Source organism: Nesoenas mayeri, assembly GCF_963082525.1.
Source record: "Nesoenas mayeri genome assembly, chromosome: 20".
Lineage (NCBI taxonomy): Eukaryota > Metazoa > Chordata > Aves > Columbiformes > Columbidae > Nesoenas > Nesoenas mayeri.
The window spans coordinates 2,617,214-2,629,210 of record NC_137569.1 but is presented as its reverse complement, the minus strand read 5'-3'; the positions used below and the strand labels follow the sequence as shown (position 1 = coordinate 2,629,210).

The window sequence follows — 11,997 nt, the reverse complement described above, 5'->3', positions numbered from 1 at the left end:
TCTAAATCATTGTATTTCCTGGCAGCTTTGAAGGGAAAGGGAGGGCGGAGGAATTCCACCTGAAGCACCCGATAGATGCTGGTTCTGCTGGCTCTGGCTTACCAAGGGCTGGACCTTCGCCTGCGTTCTTGGGCTCTGAAAAAGTGGCTGTTTATTGCCATTTGTCAGCCTTTTGTCTGTTCTGTCCCCTGCAGAGCCAGATGTGCTGGGTGTCTGTGTGGGAATGGGCAGGTACCCTGGCCTGAGGGGCTGGAGAAGGAAGAGCCGCATCTTAATCGCACGATGCTGACGGGTGGATCAGGAGGTGTGACGGATGTAAGTTACTCACTGTTTTTTTCAGCTTGTTCTGCCTGCAGCAGAGATACAGGCACAAGCTGTGGCTCTGGCCAAGCTCTGATTCTTCCCTGCCACGCTCTGGACTGCTCTAACACCATTCAGCTAAGTACCTCACCTGCTGGGACAGGCTTCCATGAGAACCAGTCTCTTCTACTCCCATAAGGTACCAATTACAGACTTAGAAGCTTTTGCCTGATTTCTTTAGGCTGGAGGCTTTTTCCCCAGTCCCTCAGATACCACAGCGGAACAATCATAGGGCACATTTACTGTAAACTGCAGTAAACTTCAAACAAAAATACAATTAGCAAACGCACGGCATGCTAGAGCATAAACCCAGGTTGAACGTGAAATGATGCCTCTGAGCTTATATCTCCCCTCTCTTTAGATTTTGATTCAGAACAGTAAATTCTCTTAGTATTACACTCAGCCGTAACTTTAAGGGCACTCTCCTGTCAGGTGCTCTCAGCCCTATAAATCTGTCTGTGGCAGCTGCAACGTGTAGCACTCAGTCACCCTGCCTGTGTGATTGCTACATCATTCAGCAAGTAAGTGTTTAACTTTTTAATTCTGCTTTTTCCCCTAATTTACAAGTTTCCTAAAGGTACTCAGTTCAGAAAAGCTGAAGTTAATGGCAACTCAGGTTAACTTTGCTGCAACAGAATAATTTGAGTGGGTTTTTTCAGCCTTATCTGAATAGCAAGGTGAAAAAAAGACGAGGAAAAAAAGGATGTGATTTGTAGGTAAGTTAGCTCTATAATTAGCTTAAAGACTAGTCATGAATAAGTGGTAGCATTTGGAGGTTTTTTGTTTTTCGGAGATTATCGTTCAACAGGAAAAGTATACCTAGCAGTGAGCTGTTGTCAGGTGTTTTCATATAAGTTAATACTGAAACAATAATGAATCTTGTTTCTTTATTCAACATGCACCAAACAAATAGATTGAAATGCATTTATTCTCTCTGATTTTTATCCATACTACAAATTGCAAATATAGTATAAAATAGATTCTCCCCTGTAAGAAAGTCTGGTTCCTGCTATGACAAAAATATAGTATTAAAGATTTGGTTTAAAAATACCAACTTTATAAAATGCTTAGTAAAAAACTAACATCAGTGGTTGGTTTATGTATTAAGCCAAAGATCCATTAGGAGTCTACAAGAACCTGAAGGGGAAACGTCTTATTCCTGTGGCTTGTCTCCAGGTACAGTGAGAAATAGTTGCTATTACAGACACATGAATAAGAAGCTAATTTCTCCGATCCATTGGGCCAGCATTAAAGAAACTTTAATGCCAAGTGTGACAAGTAGCTCTAGTTCTCACTGTAGCCCAGAGTATAAAATTTGCTTATAATCTTAGTAAAATTGGTAGGTTGACCTTTTGGGTTGAGTCCTGTTAGAAGGATAAATACAACTTAGTACAGTCTGGAACTCTGTTAAAGTTTTAAACAAAATATTGAATTAAGAAGCTGCTGCAAGAAGTAATGCAGCATTTTTCAAGGACTGGATTGTTTCCTACACGAATCACAAGAGAAGCAATGCTGGCTTTTCTGCATTCATTCTCAAAACTTACGTTTCTGTGCTTAAGAAGGTCAAGTTAACATTTTCCGCACTGTTTTAAATACTGAACATTTCATAGAAGCTTGATATCTAGAATTTAGAAACTCATTCCTTGTGCCACCTACAATTTAATCTGCAGTAAACTGAAAAACTTTAGCTTGGACAAACTGTAAACCGAGTTGTTTGACATGCTTTAGAAAATCTGTAGATGCATAGATGTAGCTCCATCCTTCCACTTGTTAACATGGTCTGAAATAACAGTTCTGCAGAGTGGACACGTTTTTTCTCTATTAAACCATAAAGAGATGCATTCTTCACAAAATGTGTGCTGTAATGAAAAGAATGAGAACTTAGAGCTTTTAAGCTCTTCCATTCATAAGACGGTATACTATTTGCATAGCCTGAACTCTAAAAGTAATCAAAGACACACACTCTCTAGTCTAACTTCATGTCATTTTGTTTATCAGGTCTTTAAATTATTCGGAAGTTTGCAAAAAATAATGGTGATGATGTGTATTACCTGACAGAGAAGCAGAATAGGCTTCTGAAATTCAGCCTGGCAGATTGAACAAATGTCATCCGACTCAGAACACTGTCTCTTGCTAGCTGGCACCCCATAGTTCTGGAAAACAAGATGTTTTTGGCAGATATTAGTTTCTGGGGGGCATTGGGGAAGCCAAAACAAAACACAAGAATTCTAGGACGGAAAGGAATTGGGAATAAGGGCTGCTATGTCAGGGTTTTTTGGTGTTGTTCACATGACAGATAATCACGTAGTCAAGGAATTCAGACAGTGAGATGGGAGAAGTATGCAGGGTTTACTTTAAAAATGCAGTTATCTCTTGCTAGAACAATACAAAGTAATAGAGGAATGAGGTATTTAAAAAAAAGTATTTCCATGTAAATTGGGCTTATTGCTTCGTATTAAGGGAATTCAGTACTTACTGGTCGTGTGCAAAATGTCCGTAAGACCTGCCTGAAGTTCCTCGGTTGTCCAAAAAAACTCAAAAGCTGAAACGGGAAAGAAAACCTAAGTTATGCTTAGTATTTTTCTCTGTAAACTGAAAAGCTTCCAAGCTTTTGTGCAGATTCCAGCACTAGAAGTCTCACTGCAAGGTTGATGTTGGCAGGAACATAAGCAAAGCTGTAGTTCAGACTGACCCTATTTTAGTTGCTTAAAATGTAACCAAACGAAGAACTTAGCCTGAAGTTTTTTTTCCCCAGTGTGTCTGTTCTTTAAAATAGTGCTGAGGTTCTGAAATGAAGTACTTGAGTGAAAATATGCCAGCATTATTAGCACGTATGCAATAGTCTTTAGACTTTTACTTAAGATACCTTAGAACTAGAAAGTATTTTTCATGTTCAAAGCTGAACGTGTACTGAGTGTGGCATCCTGGGGTGGATTAGAAGGGGGTGGTCAGTAGGTCAGAGAGGTTCTCCTGCCCCTCTGCTCTGCCCTGGGGAGACCACACCTGGAATATTGTGTCCAGTTGTGGCCCCTCAGTTCCAGCAGGACAGGGAACTGCTGCAGAGAGTCCAGCGCAGGGCAACAAAGATGCTGAAGGGAGTGGAGCATCTCCCAGGTGAGGAAAGGCTGAGGGAGCTGGGGCTCTGGAGCTGGACAAGAGGAGACTGAGGAGTGACCTCATTCATGTTTACAGATATCTAAAGGGTGAGTGTCAGGAGGATGGAGCCAGGCTCTTCTCGGTGACAACCAATGACAGGACAAGGGGTAATGGGTTCAAACTGGAACACAAAAGGTTCCACTTAAATTTGAGAAGAAACTTCTTCTCAGTGAGGGTGACAGACACTGGCCCAGGCTGCCCAGGGGGGTTGTGGAGTCTCCTTCTCTGCAGACATTCCAACCCGCCTGGACACCTTCCTGTGTAACCTCATCTGGGTGTTCCTGCTCCATGAGGGGATTGCACTGGATGAGCTTTCCAGGTCCCTTCCAATCCCTGACATTCTGGGATTCTGTGGTTACGTTTGGGGTAGATAAGCTCTTTGGTCGAGTAGGAATGTTATGTTTAAATTGTTTAGCATCACACCAGATACTCTAGCTGAGAGAAAAATCTGTTTTCCTGGAAAACACTTATTCTTTTAGCCATTAATTTTACCTTTATTTTTGCAAGCTCTCATCCTCAATATCTGTTAACAGTCTGATCAGTGTTTGATGTGAGGGGAGCTGTAGTACTGGTGTGCTTTGCTATGCAACCTTAATCTAGAACATGTGCAGGAAAACGATTTAGTGCCCTGAGCACGGATTCCTGTCACTTTTGGAAGGCTGCATCAGTTAAACCGAAGCAGCGACTTGCAAGCCAGTTCAAACAGAGGCAGACATTCAGTAATGTGTTTATGTGCCTCTAGCCCTCCAGTGATAATTACTGTAAAATAGTTGAGGAGGAGAATGTAAAGCTTACGTACTTTTAGGATGAAGTAGAGAAGGCCCAGCAATATCCCAAGGGTCGATGTTTGCCCGCTGTCCGGCTCCCCATAGCCAATAAGAAAACGGAACCAAACTGGTATGGGGACAAACATACGGTAATACTGGCAGAGTTCTTCTAACAGCATGTACCAGTAGCCCTAAGCAAGACATGCAAAGGAATCGCTCAAGATTAAAAACAGAAAGGATTTTTTAAATATAGGTAAAAGATGCATTGTTATTTTTTGTGTAATTTCCTCTCATGATACCTTGAAACAACTAAACACGGAGCCTGAAGAAGAGTGAAGACCAGATGATGAGTCTCACTGCAACTCTACCAATAACAGTAACACAATTGATTGCTGTACTGCAGAAAATCAAATTATTAGGCTAAAACAGGATGGCTTTGTCAGATGCCTGCTTACTTAACAATGCTATCAGACTTAATTTCATAAGCATTATAAAAGAAAATAGAAGTTACATGAAAAAGGAAAGTAAGGGGATTGGACTGGATGAGCTTTCCAGGTCCCTTCCAATCCCTGACATTCTGTGATTCTGTGAGAAAATACAGCTGTTTGCCTGCACAGTCTTAAAATCCTCCCATGTCAGTTACTGTTGAGCACATAAAAACATTCACCATGCGAACTGCCTGTATACACATTCTTACATTGCAGCAAATGAAAGGTTTCTTCATTCTTCCCCTTAGAGACAGAAATAAACCCATTTATCCGATGACATAATACAAGCAATTGTTTCAGATCAGACTCTAAGCCTTCCTTGGCACCCAGCAGGGACGAACGTGAAATCCACAGGGTTTTGTCACCCACAGTTTAGTGGTGGATCATATACAGACCTTTAAGGAAAAATAATTTTCTCTGGGTAGAATTTAATAATGAGCTAATTTTACCATAAAATATTCTTTATACGGAAGCAAAAGTATAGCTTGTTTCCTTACCTTGGATTTAAAGGACATCATAAAAGCAGGCACCAAGAGAATCAAGCACTTGAAGCCCATGAAGAGGAATTTCAGAATAAAGTCTGTGACTCCCACAATCCAAAGTACCTCCCAGAAGTTCGTAAAATCCACATTAGGATTTAAGAAGATTAAGCTACCAAAAGAAGTATCAGAAGTTAGTGGAGCACCCTATTTAGAGGAAAGCATAACTAGAGATTATCGTGGCAGGTTTCGTTAGAAAAGGAAACCTGGTTTATGCAGAGGAAGAATATTTGCTGAGAAAATGAACTCTTTATGGTAAATTGATCATTTTTATGATCCCTGACAACCTTTGCATTTTGGAACCCTCTTTCCTGTATCTTCACCACAACCCCTATCCTCTAGAGTCACCTTGCTTTCTCATTTAGCGACACCACCTTTGACTGATCCACAGCCAAGACTGAAGCTACAGAAAATAATAAACTCGCGACGTAATGTCCAGAGCCCCAGAATGCCACAGTCAGTGTTCCCAAGGCAAGGTGGCAGGGTCAAAGCCAGGAATCCAACCCAGCTCTGCTCCCCACGGTACAGGAGTAACATTAACTTGAGTATGAGGCCTCATCTTGCAAACTCCAGCATCCTGTTTTTAAGGACAGAACCTGTTCAGTTTGGCACAAGAGGAGTAATGAAAATGAAAGGGAAACCAGGGCCACAACTAAAGAAAACCAGCAGCTACCCATGTAAAGCCTTCCCAGTTAATATTTAATTTTGCGTGATTTATGATGCAAGTAGGGATTTTCCTCTACTCACCTGTAATACAGTGACTGAGAATGAAAGGTGTAATAGAGGAGGAGAGATGATCCAGTCAGGTATACGAGTAACCAAGCACATTGCAGCTTGGAGCACCGCTCCTGCAAGATAACCATAAAGATATATTATAGCTTTTATCTCAGTGTCAGTGCCTTAAATATATCTCCAAAGCACTAAGTCTGTTGCAACTGAGCAGAGTTTTACCACTAGAAGATTTTATCTCGGTGGTTTTAGGCAAAATAAAATAGGATAATTCAATGGAAAGGTAAAGCTGTAATTTTAATGTTTTCAATATAACAGCTTCTATGTGTATCAAGGTTTTTTTCTAAAAACACAACCAAAACCCACCCCACTCTGAAGAAACAACAGTTTTTCCTTTGGGAATGAACAGAGACAGCTGCAAGTTCAAACTGCCAACTGCTATTGGATTCTACAAATATAATGAAGAATTCTTCCATAACTTCAAAAAAGCTTTTATCACTTGAAGCTATTTCAATATTCAAAGTCAGAGGAGGAAAAACACCTTTTTGAATTTTCCAAACCTTATCTGAGCAGCTCTACACTGTACAGAAGCATTAGGACTTCCCTCTTGATACCTTGACACGTAATATTATTAGGTAAGTAAAACTATTTCTGTTCGTATTTCTTTCAAAAGTTGATGGATAAAGGTCTTGGTTAACTTACAGAATTTTGTTGCTTTGGGTGATACTTACTCTTAGAAAAACCTGATTTACTATGCTTTTGTTTGCATACATATAAGTTGTTAGCAGCCCAATTCCAACAGAAATGCCTATTAGGAAAAAAGGGTCAGTTATACACAATAAAAGAAAATATTTACCAAACTGGGTTAAAAAAACCCGCCACTTCTAATGTCTTTGTAATTACAATTAATAGCTCGGACTATCAAGGCAGAAAAATTAAGCACATTGTACATACACCAGCAAAGGAAACAGAAGCCACTGAAATGTGGTTTAGAAAATCTCTCTCTCTGATTAATAAAGCAAATAAAAATAAAGCTAAAAATAAATTGAATTATATTTCAGGCAGGGTTATTAGTATATTTATTTGGGGGGGGTAGGGATCTGTTCTCTCAGACCTTATTGTGTTATACTGTACCAATTATATGCTGCATGATCAGTTTGACACACAGAATCAGGATATAGGGCAGACTTTTGTACAGCCATCGGAGCAGGTATTTGAGCTCGGAGAGGGAGCTGCCGCCGTGTTCCTCCAACTCCGGAGCGGAATCCTCGAGCGCCCTTGCTTCTCCCTGGGCAAGTCCGTGGGAGTGACTTTGGAAACCTGCCCGGGAGTGCCCAGCACCCGCGTTTTCTCTGGTTTCTCCCACCGTAGAGTTCAGCTGGATGCGAACATCGCTCTGATGGCACGAGCTCTCTCCTGACAACCTCGCTGCGTGGGCGCTCTGAGAAGAGGAAGAGTCGTCCCCGCTCCCTTGGATGTTGTGGAGATGGCTGTAGCTTGGTTGCATGGTGGGACTTTTTTTCTGGTCCAGATTCTTGCTACTGTGTCTCCTATGGGATATTACAAGTCACAGTTGGACGAAAAGTATAACTAGTTCAGGGGAAAAATAAAGTTTAAGAATGGCAAAGTAAAGATCCTCTTTGGGACAGATACTGGCTTTGTTCTGAAAGCTGGCGTGCTGGGTTTGCACCCTGCCTCCATGGGGCAACTTTCTGTGTGCCATACTAAATTACTTCCTTTCATTCCCATGCAGATTTGCTGGCCTGCAGTGAACCCGCCTGCCTTAGCAAAATCTAAAGTTGCTTCAGTGCAACTCAGAACAGCAAAAGCTCCTGAACAAGAAGCCCAACACTAACTGGTGCAGAAGGGATCTCGGAAGTGCTGCATAATTACACAAAAATAGTAACAGTAGTAGGCCAAAGAAGGAGCAACAATGACAGGAAGGAAGCAAAGTGCACATTTACATGCATCCATGAAACGGGGAGCATTTGTTTAGACAAGTCGAGTCAAAAGCCAGTGCATGCTCAAAACTGAAGAGCCATTATGAGATTAATGAGATTATCCTGTCTAGGTAAGTGAGCAGAACCAGTTTAGTCCATTTTGTACAAAGTGTTTAAAAGAACCTGGACCATATGGTCTGGGTGAAAAAAGAAACGCAGCCAGGAAGCTGTAATCAAACAGTAGGACCCAAATACGTTTTTATTTCTTTCCTCTGATATCTTTCTGTTGTGTTCCCAGGCAGTTTTTCACTTCTCTATCAGTCTTTGCATTGGTCAAATAGTGTTAAATCTATTTCTCTGGACTGGTGTGATGTGAGAGGAATTATTTTGGAGAATGCTTTGAAGCCAGATTTGCCACAATGCTTGTCACTATCACATAATATTATTGAAATACTGTGAATTCTGTTATAATCCTTTTTCAATAATTCAAAGTTTTCCAGATTCCTCTTTGAAATTATTTTTTCCAAAGCGCAGCGTATATACACAGCTAGTTTCACTGCGGGTACAAAAAGGTTAAAGCAAAATTGGTTTTGCCCTGCAACAAGTTCTTAATATATTTGCACAAACCTAGAATTCTTTAGCCTTTAAAAGGGAGATGTGATGAGATCCGAAGAGTAAACTGCATGAATTTAAACAATATCTGAATAGGGGAACTCAGTGCTGCTTAGACGTGCTGCTGCTGCTACTACTATATTTTTGGTGGCCCAAGATGACGTCACACCTCAGCCAAAATTCGTGTTCTGTAGTTTTATGCACACGAGTAAAGCAAATAAACTGGAGACAGTATTAACTTATGTGAGCGGTGTTACTCCGTGTGTCTGCAGGATCAGGCTACGAATGCTGTTTCTTAAAACATTAGGACTCATTAATACTCTTCAGTTAGTGTTTTAGGGCCCGCTCCTGCAAAAACTGACACTTTGGTGTTTAAAAATCAGTGATCCCATTGTTGGAGTAGGACAGGTTCCCTCTGCCCAACGAACTTTCAAATAACTAAGTTATTAGACGCGATTTCAAAGCGTAAGAAATTCGCGCGCAGCAGCCGGCTTCCAGAACCTCTTTCCCGCTAATGAGATAAAATAAGATCTTGGATAAAAGCTCTTTTTTTCCTCCAACATTCCCCTTCTCCCGGTTGTGCCTCCCACCGCTCCCGGGGAGGCGCTTTCCCGGCTGTGCCGCTCCCGCCGGGCCGGGCCGGGCCGCGCCGGCCTCCCCCGCTCCCCGCACCGGCCCCTGGGGGCGGTCAGCGCCGGGGGTCCCGCCGGCCTCCACAGAAGCCCCGGTGCAGGGCGGCAGTGATCCCGGAGCCGCGTCCGCGCTTCCTTCCCCCCCCCACACACACACCCCGCCCGGGGCTCTGAGGGGAGCGGCCGCCGGGAGCCCCTTTCCCGCCCTCCCCGCGCCCGGTACCTCATCAGGCGGCCGGCGCCCCCAGCCCGCCGGGGCTGCCCAGGCCGCTCGCAGCCTCCATTGCCGAGGCCGAGTGGGTGGGGAGGAAGAGGAGGAGTCATAAAGGGAGGAGGAGGAGGAGGAGGAAGGCCCCGAGCTGGGCGTTGCTCTGGCAACGAGCGGCCGGTTGGGGCCTTCGCCTCGCCGGGGACGGTCCCGTGTGGGGCGGTGAGGGGGGAAATCACCTCAGCGCCGGGGACCTAACGGGGCGGGGGGTGGCGGTTCTTGTTGCTTTTTGTTTAAAGCCTCAATTAAAATTAATCTACGACGGCAATAATAACGAAGGAAATTAATAAATATGTTAAAATCTATATAAGTGTATATACATATTGCAGTATCATTGCTTCTCGGTGGCGATTAGTGCTCACCACAGGGAAGTCCTGCTGGCTGGAAATTGGCTTTGCCTCCTAGGAGACCTGAGGAAAATGCTGCCCTAGTTAATGCTGCTCTAGCTCTTAGGAGAAGCTTAAAATTAAATAGATACAGGGTTTTCTTTCAAAATGTGCTCTTGAATAAATTAGTTTGCATCCAGAAATGGCATCTGTTTTCCTTGGCTCAGATGTTTTTCTCAAAGTGTTTAGGTATGCAGCTCACAGGGAAACCAGTGCCTAATATCTGAGCAGTTCTGAAAAACAGTCCTGTGTTGTTTTGAATTAAAATAGGAATACTGTTTTAATTCAAAATTTTGAATACAGAAACCCTGTGGGGTCAGTAACCCTGGGAGAGGGAAGGGACAAACACTCAGACATCAGATCTCATGAGAGGAAAAACTAAGTGTTTAGAAGTCCCAAGTGGTGTTTAGTAAGACAAACCATCTAACCTTAAACCTTCTCTTTTCTACTTGAGGAAGAAGCTGAAAATGCTGGACACATCTCCATTCCTGCTGGAGGTAGGTTAAGGAGACATCTGCAGCAATTTGGTGTGCTTGTAGGGTAGGTTTGGAGTCTGTATCTTGAATTTTTTTACTGGAAATTTCAGGCCTTATCCTCTGTATTCCACTTGGCCCGTGGCTGGTATGTTGGAGGAAACCTGGGCTAGAAAATGCCTAAGTATTAAACAAACCCTCAAACCTGCTGTTGCTGTAGGCCCTCTGAACTAAGATGACCTAATTTGCATAGTACTTCTGTCTAATTATCTCAATACTGCTTAGTAGCAGCACCAATGCAGATATCAGATGCTCAGCTGGAAGCACTGTAAAAATTATATAGCTATGTCCCCATCTTTCCAAGGATAACACAAAACTATTGTGTTTGACTTATGCTGTGCCATATTGTTCATTCTCTTGCTCTTCGCTCCGTTAGTCATCCACATACTGTTTGGATTATGAAGGACAATGTGAAAAATCTTAATTTAATTCTCAAATCAGGAAAAGCAATTATAACTCTTTTATTTTTAAATAGTACTTTATGGTTGGAAATTATGCGTGCCTTCTGTACATTGCTTGGAACTGTATAAATATAAAAGCCTCATTCAACTGTGTCTTTTTATGATTATAAAATGCATTAAAGTACAAATGTAGTTTTAAATCAAAGTTGTTCTCAAACTACTTCTCATTGTCATATGCACTGGAAATACAAAATTAATTCATGACAGCTTGTTAATCAATAATGTTTGCTCATGCAGGTCACCTGCTGATTTATCCCTGATTCACAGCTCATTAGAAGGTATGTAACTCTTCAGTGATGTTATTTAACAGGTATGTTTTCACGGTGCTGTTAATGACTTCTGGATTTAGTAACTACTGACACAAGAAAGATTTCAGAATTCCTCCTGATTAACTGTAATGTCACTATTCTTCATCAGAAGGTGTGGAAAGAACAGGTCCTTTACAATTAGATGTACAGCATATGTCTTTAGTGAAACTTAAAGGAACTGATCTCGGATATATGGAAAGGAGACATGATAAAAATTTGTTTTCTTGCAGGAGTCTGTAAAATAGCAGAATGTCCTGAATATTCAAAGGCTTTATTGTTTGTCTTCATTCTACACAAAATGTTCGTTGATTATGGAAGACTTTTGTAAAATTAAGAGAGTTTAGTTTAAATTGATTGAAGGATTTGAAAGTCTTGCCGAGAGGCTCAAATAACCTTTAAAATTTGAAGGCTTCCTGGGCTTTGAATGCTCAATCTTTTAAAAACTAGCTCCTGCAATTATACAACCATTACTTCAGTTTTAATTTTGAGCACAAGAAAACAGCTCCTGTGCTCCTATATTTAAGGCACTGAGGAACAGAGACTGGTTTTGAAAAGTCTTTACTGAAGTGAAGTGGTGGGGGATTTTAACTTCCCTGATGTTTGTTGGAAGGACTGCTTGGCCGGCCAGCCACAGTCTAGGAGGTTCCTCCAGTGCCTTGACGAGAACTTTCTGATGTAAAAGGTAGAGGAGCCGACTAGAAGAGGTGCACTGCTGGACCTCATCCTCACTAACAAGGAGGGGCTGGTTGAAGCAGTAAAGGTTGAGGGCTGCCTTGGTTGCAGCGACCATGAGATGGTGGAGTTCAGGATCTCGTGTG

The 11,997-nt window shown here is 42.1% G+C and overlaps 1 protein-coding gene and 1 long non-coding RNA gene across 3 annotated transcripts; one reads left to right on the top strand and one right to left on the bottom strand.

The window, feature by feature from the left end:
* Nucleotides 1-1,270: 1,270 nt before the first annotated feature.
* On the bottom strand, nt 1,271-9,516 carry RNFT1 (ring finger protein, transmembrane 1). 2 transcript variants are annotated; one of them, XM_080356907.1, is made up of 9 exons: nt 9,447-9,516; nt 7,174-7,589; nt 6,771-6,847; nt 6,058-6,158; nt 5,269-5,422; nt 4,316-4,474; nt 2,837-2,902; nt 2,412-2,513; nt 1,271-2,219 (listed from the first exon to the last, which is right to left on the bottom strand). In XM_080356907.1, the coding sequence occupies exons 1-9, from the start codon at nt 9,449-9,451 to the stop codon at nt 2,085-2,087; spliced, it is 1,215 nt and encodes a 404-aa protein (XP_080213033.1). In that variant the 5' UTR covers nt 9,452-9,516; the 3' UTR covers nt 1,271-2,084. The 2 variants fall into 2 exon arrangements, 1 of the variants encoding a protein (XP_080213033.1); XR_013923080.1 differs by having other exon boundaries at nt 2,083-2,219; nt 4,316-4,499.
* On the top strand, nt 7,610-11,127 carry LOC308048048. The gene is made up of 3 exons (XR_013923082.1): nt 7,610-8,110; nt 10,336-10,374; nt 11,109-11,127. It is a non-coding gene; the product is annotated as an uncharacterized lncRNA (long non-coding RNA).
* Nucleotides 11,128-11,997: the final 870 nt, after the last annotated feature.

Excerpts from the sequence above, each read along its gene's own strand:
- RNFT1 (XM_080356907.1), bottom strand. Across the intron at positions 5,423-6,057 it reads TCTCAGTCACTGTATTACAG|CTTAATCTTCTTAAATCCTA; the intron begins GTGAGTAGAGGA and ends TTCTTTTGGTAG. Across the intron at positions 4,475-5,268 it reads TGATGTCCTTTAAATCCAAG|GGCTACTGGTACATGCTGTT; the intron begins GTAAGGAAACAA and ends TGTCTTGCTTAG.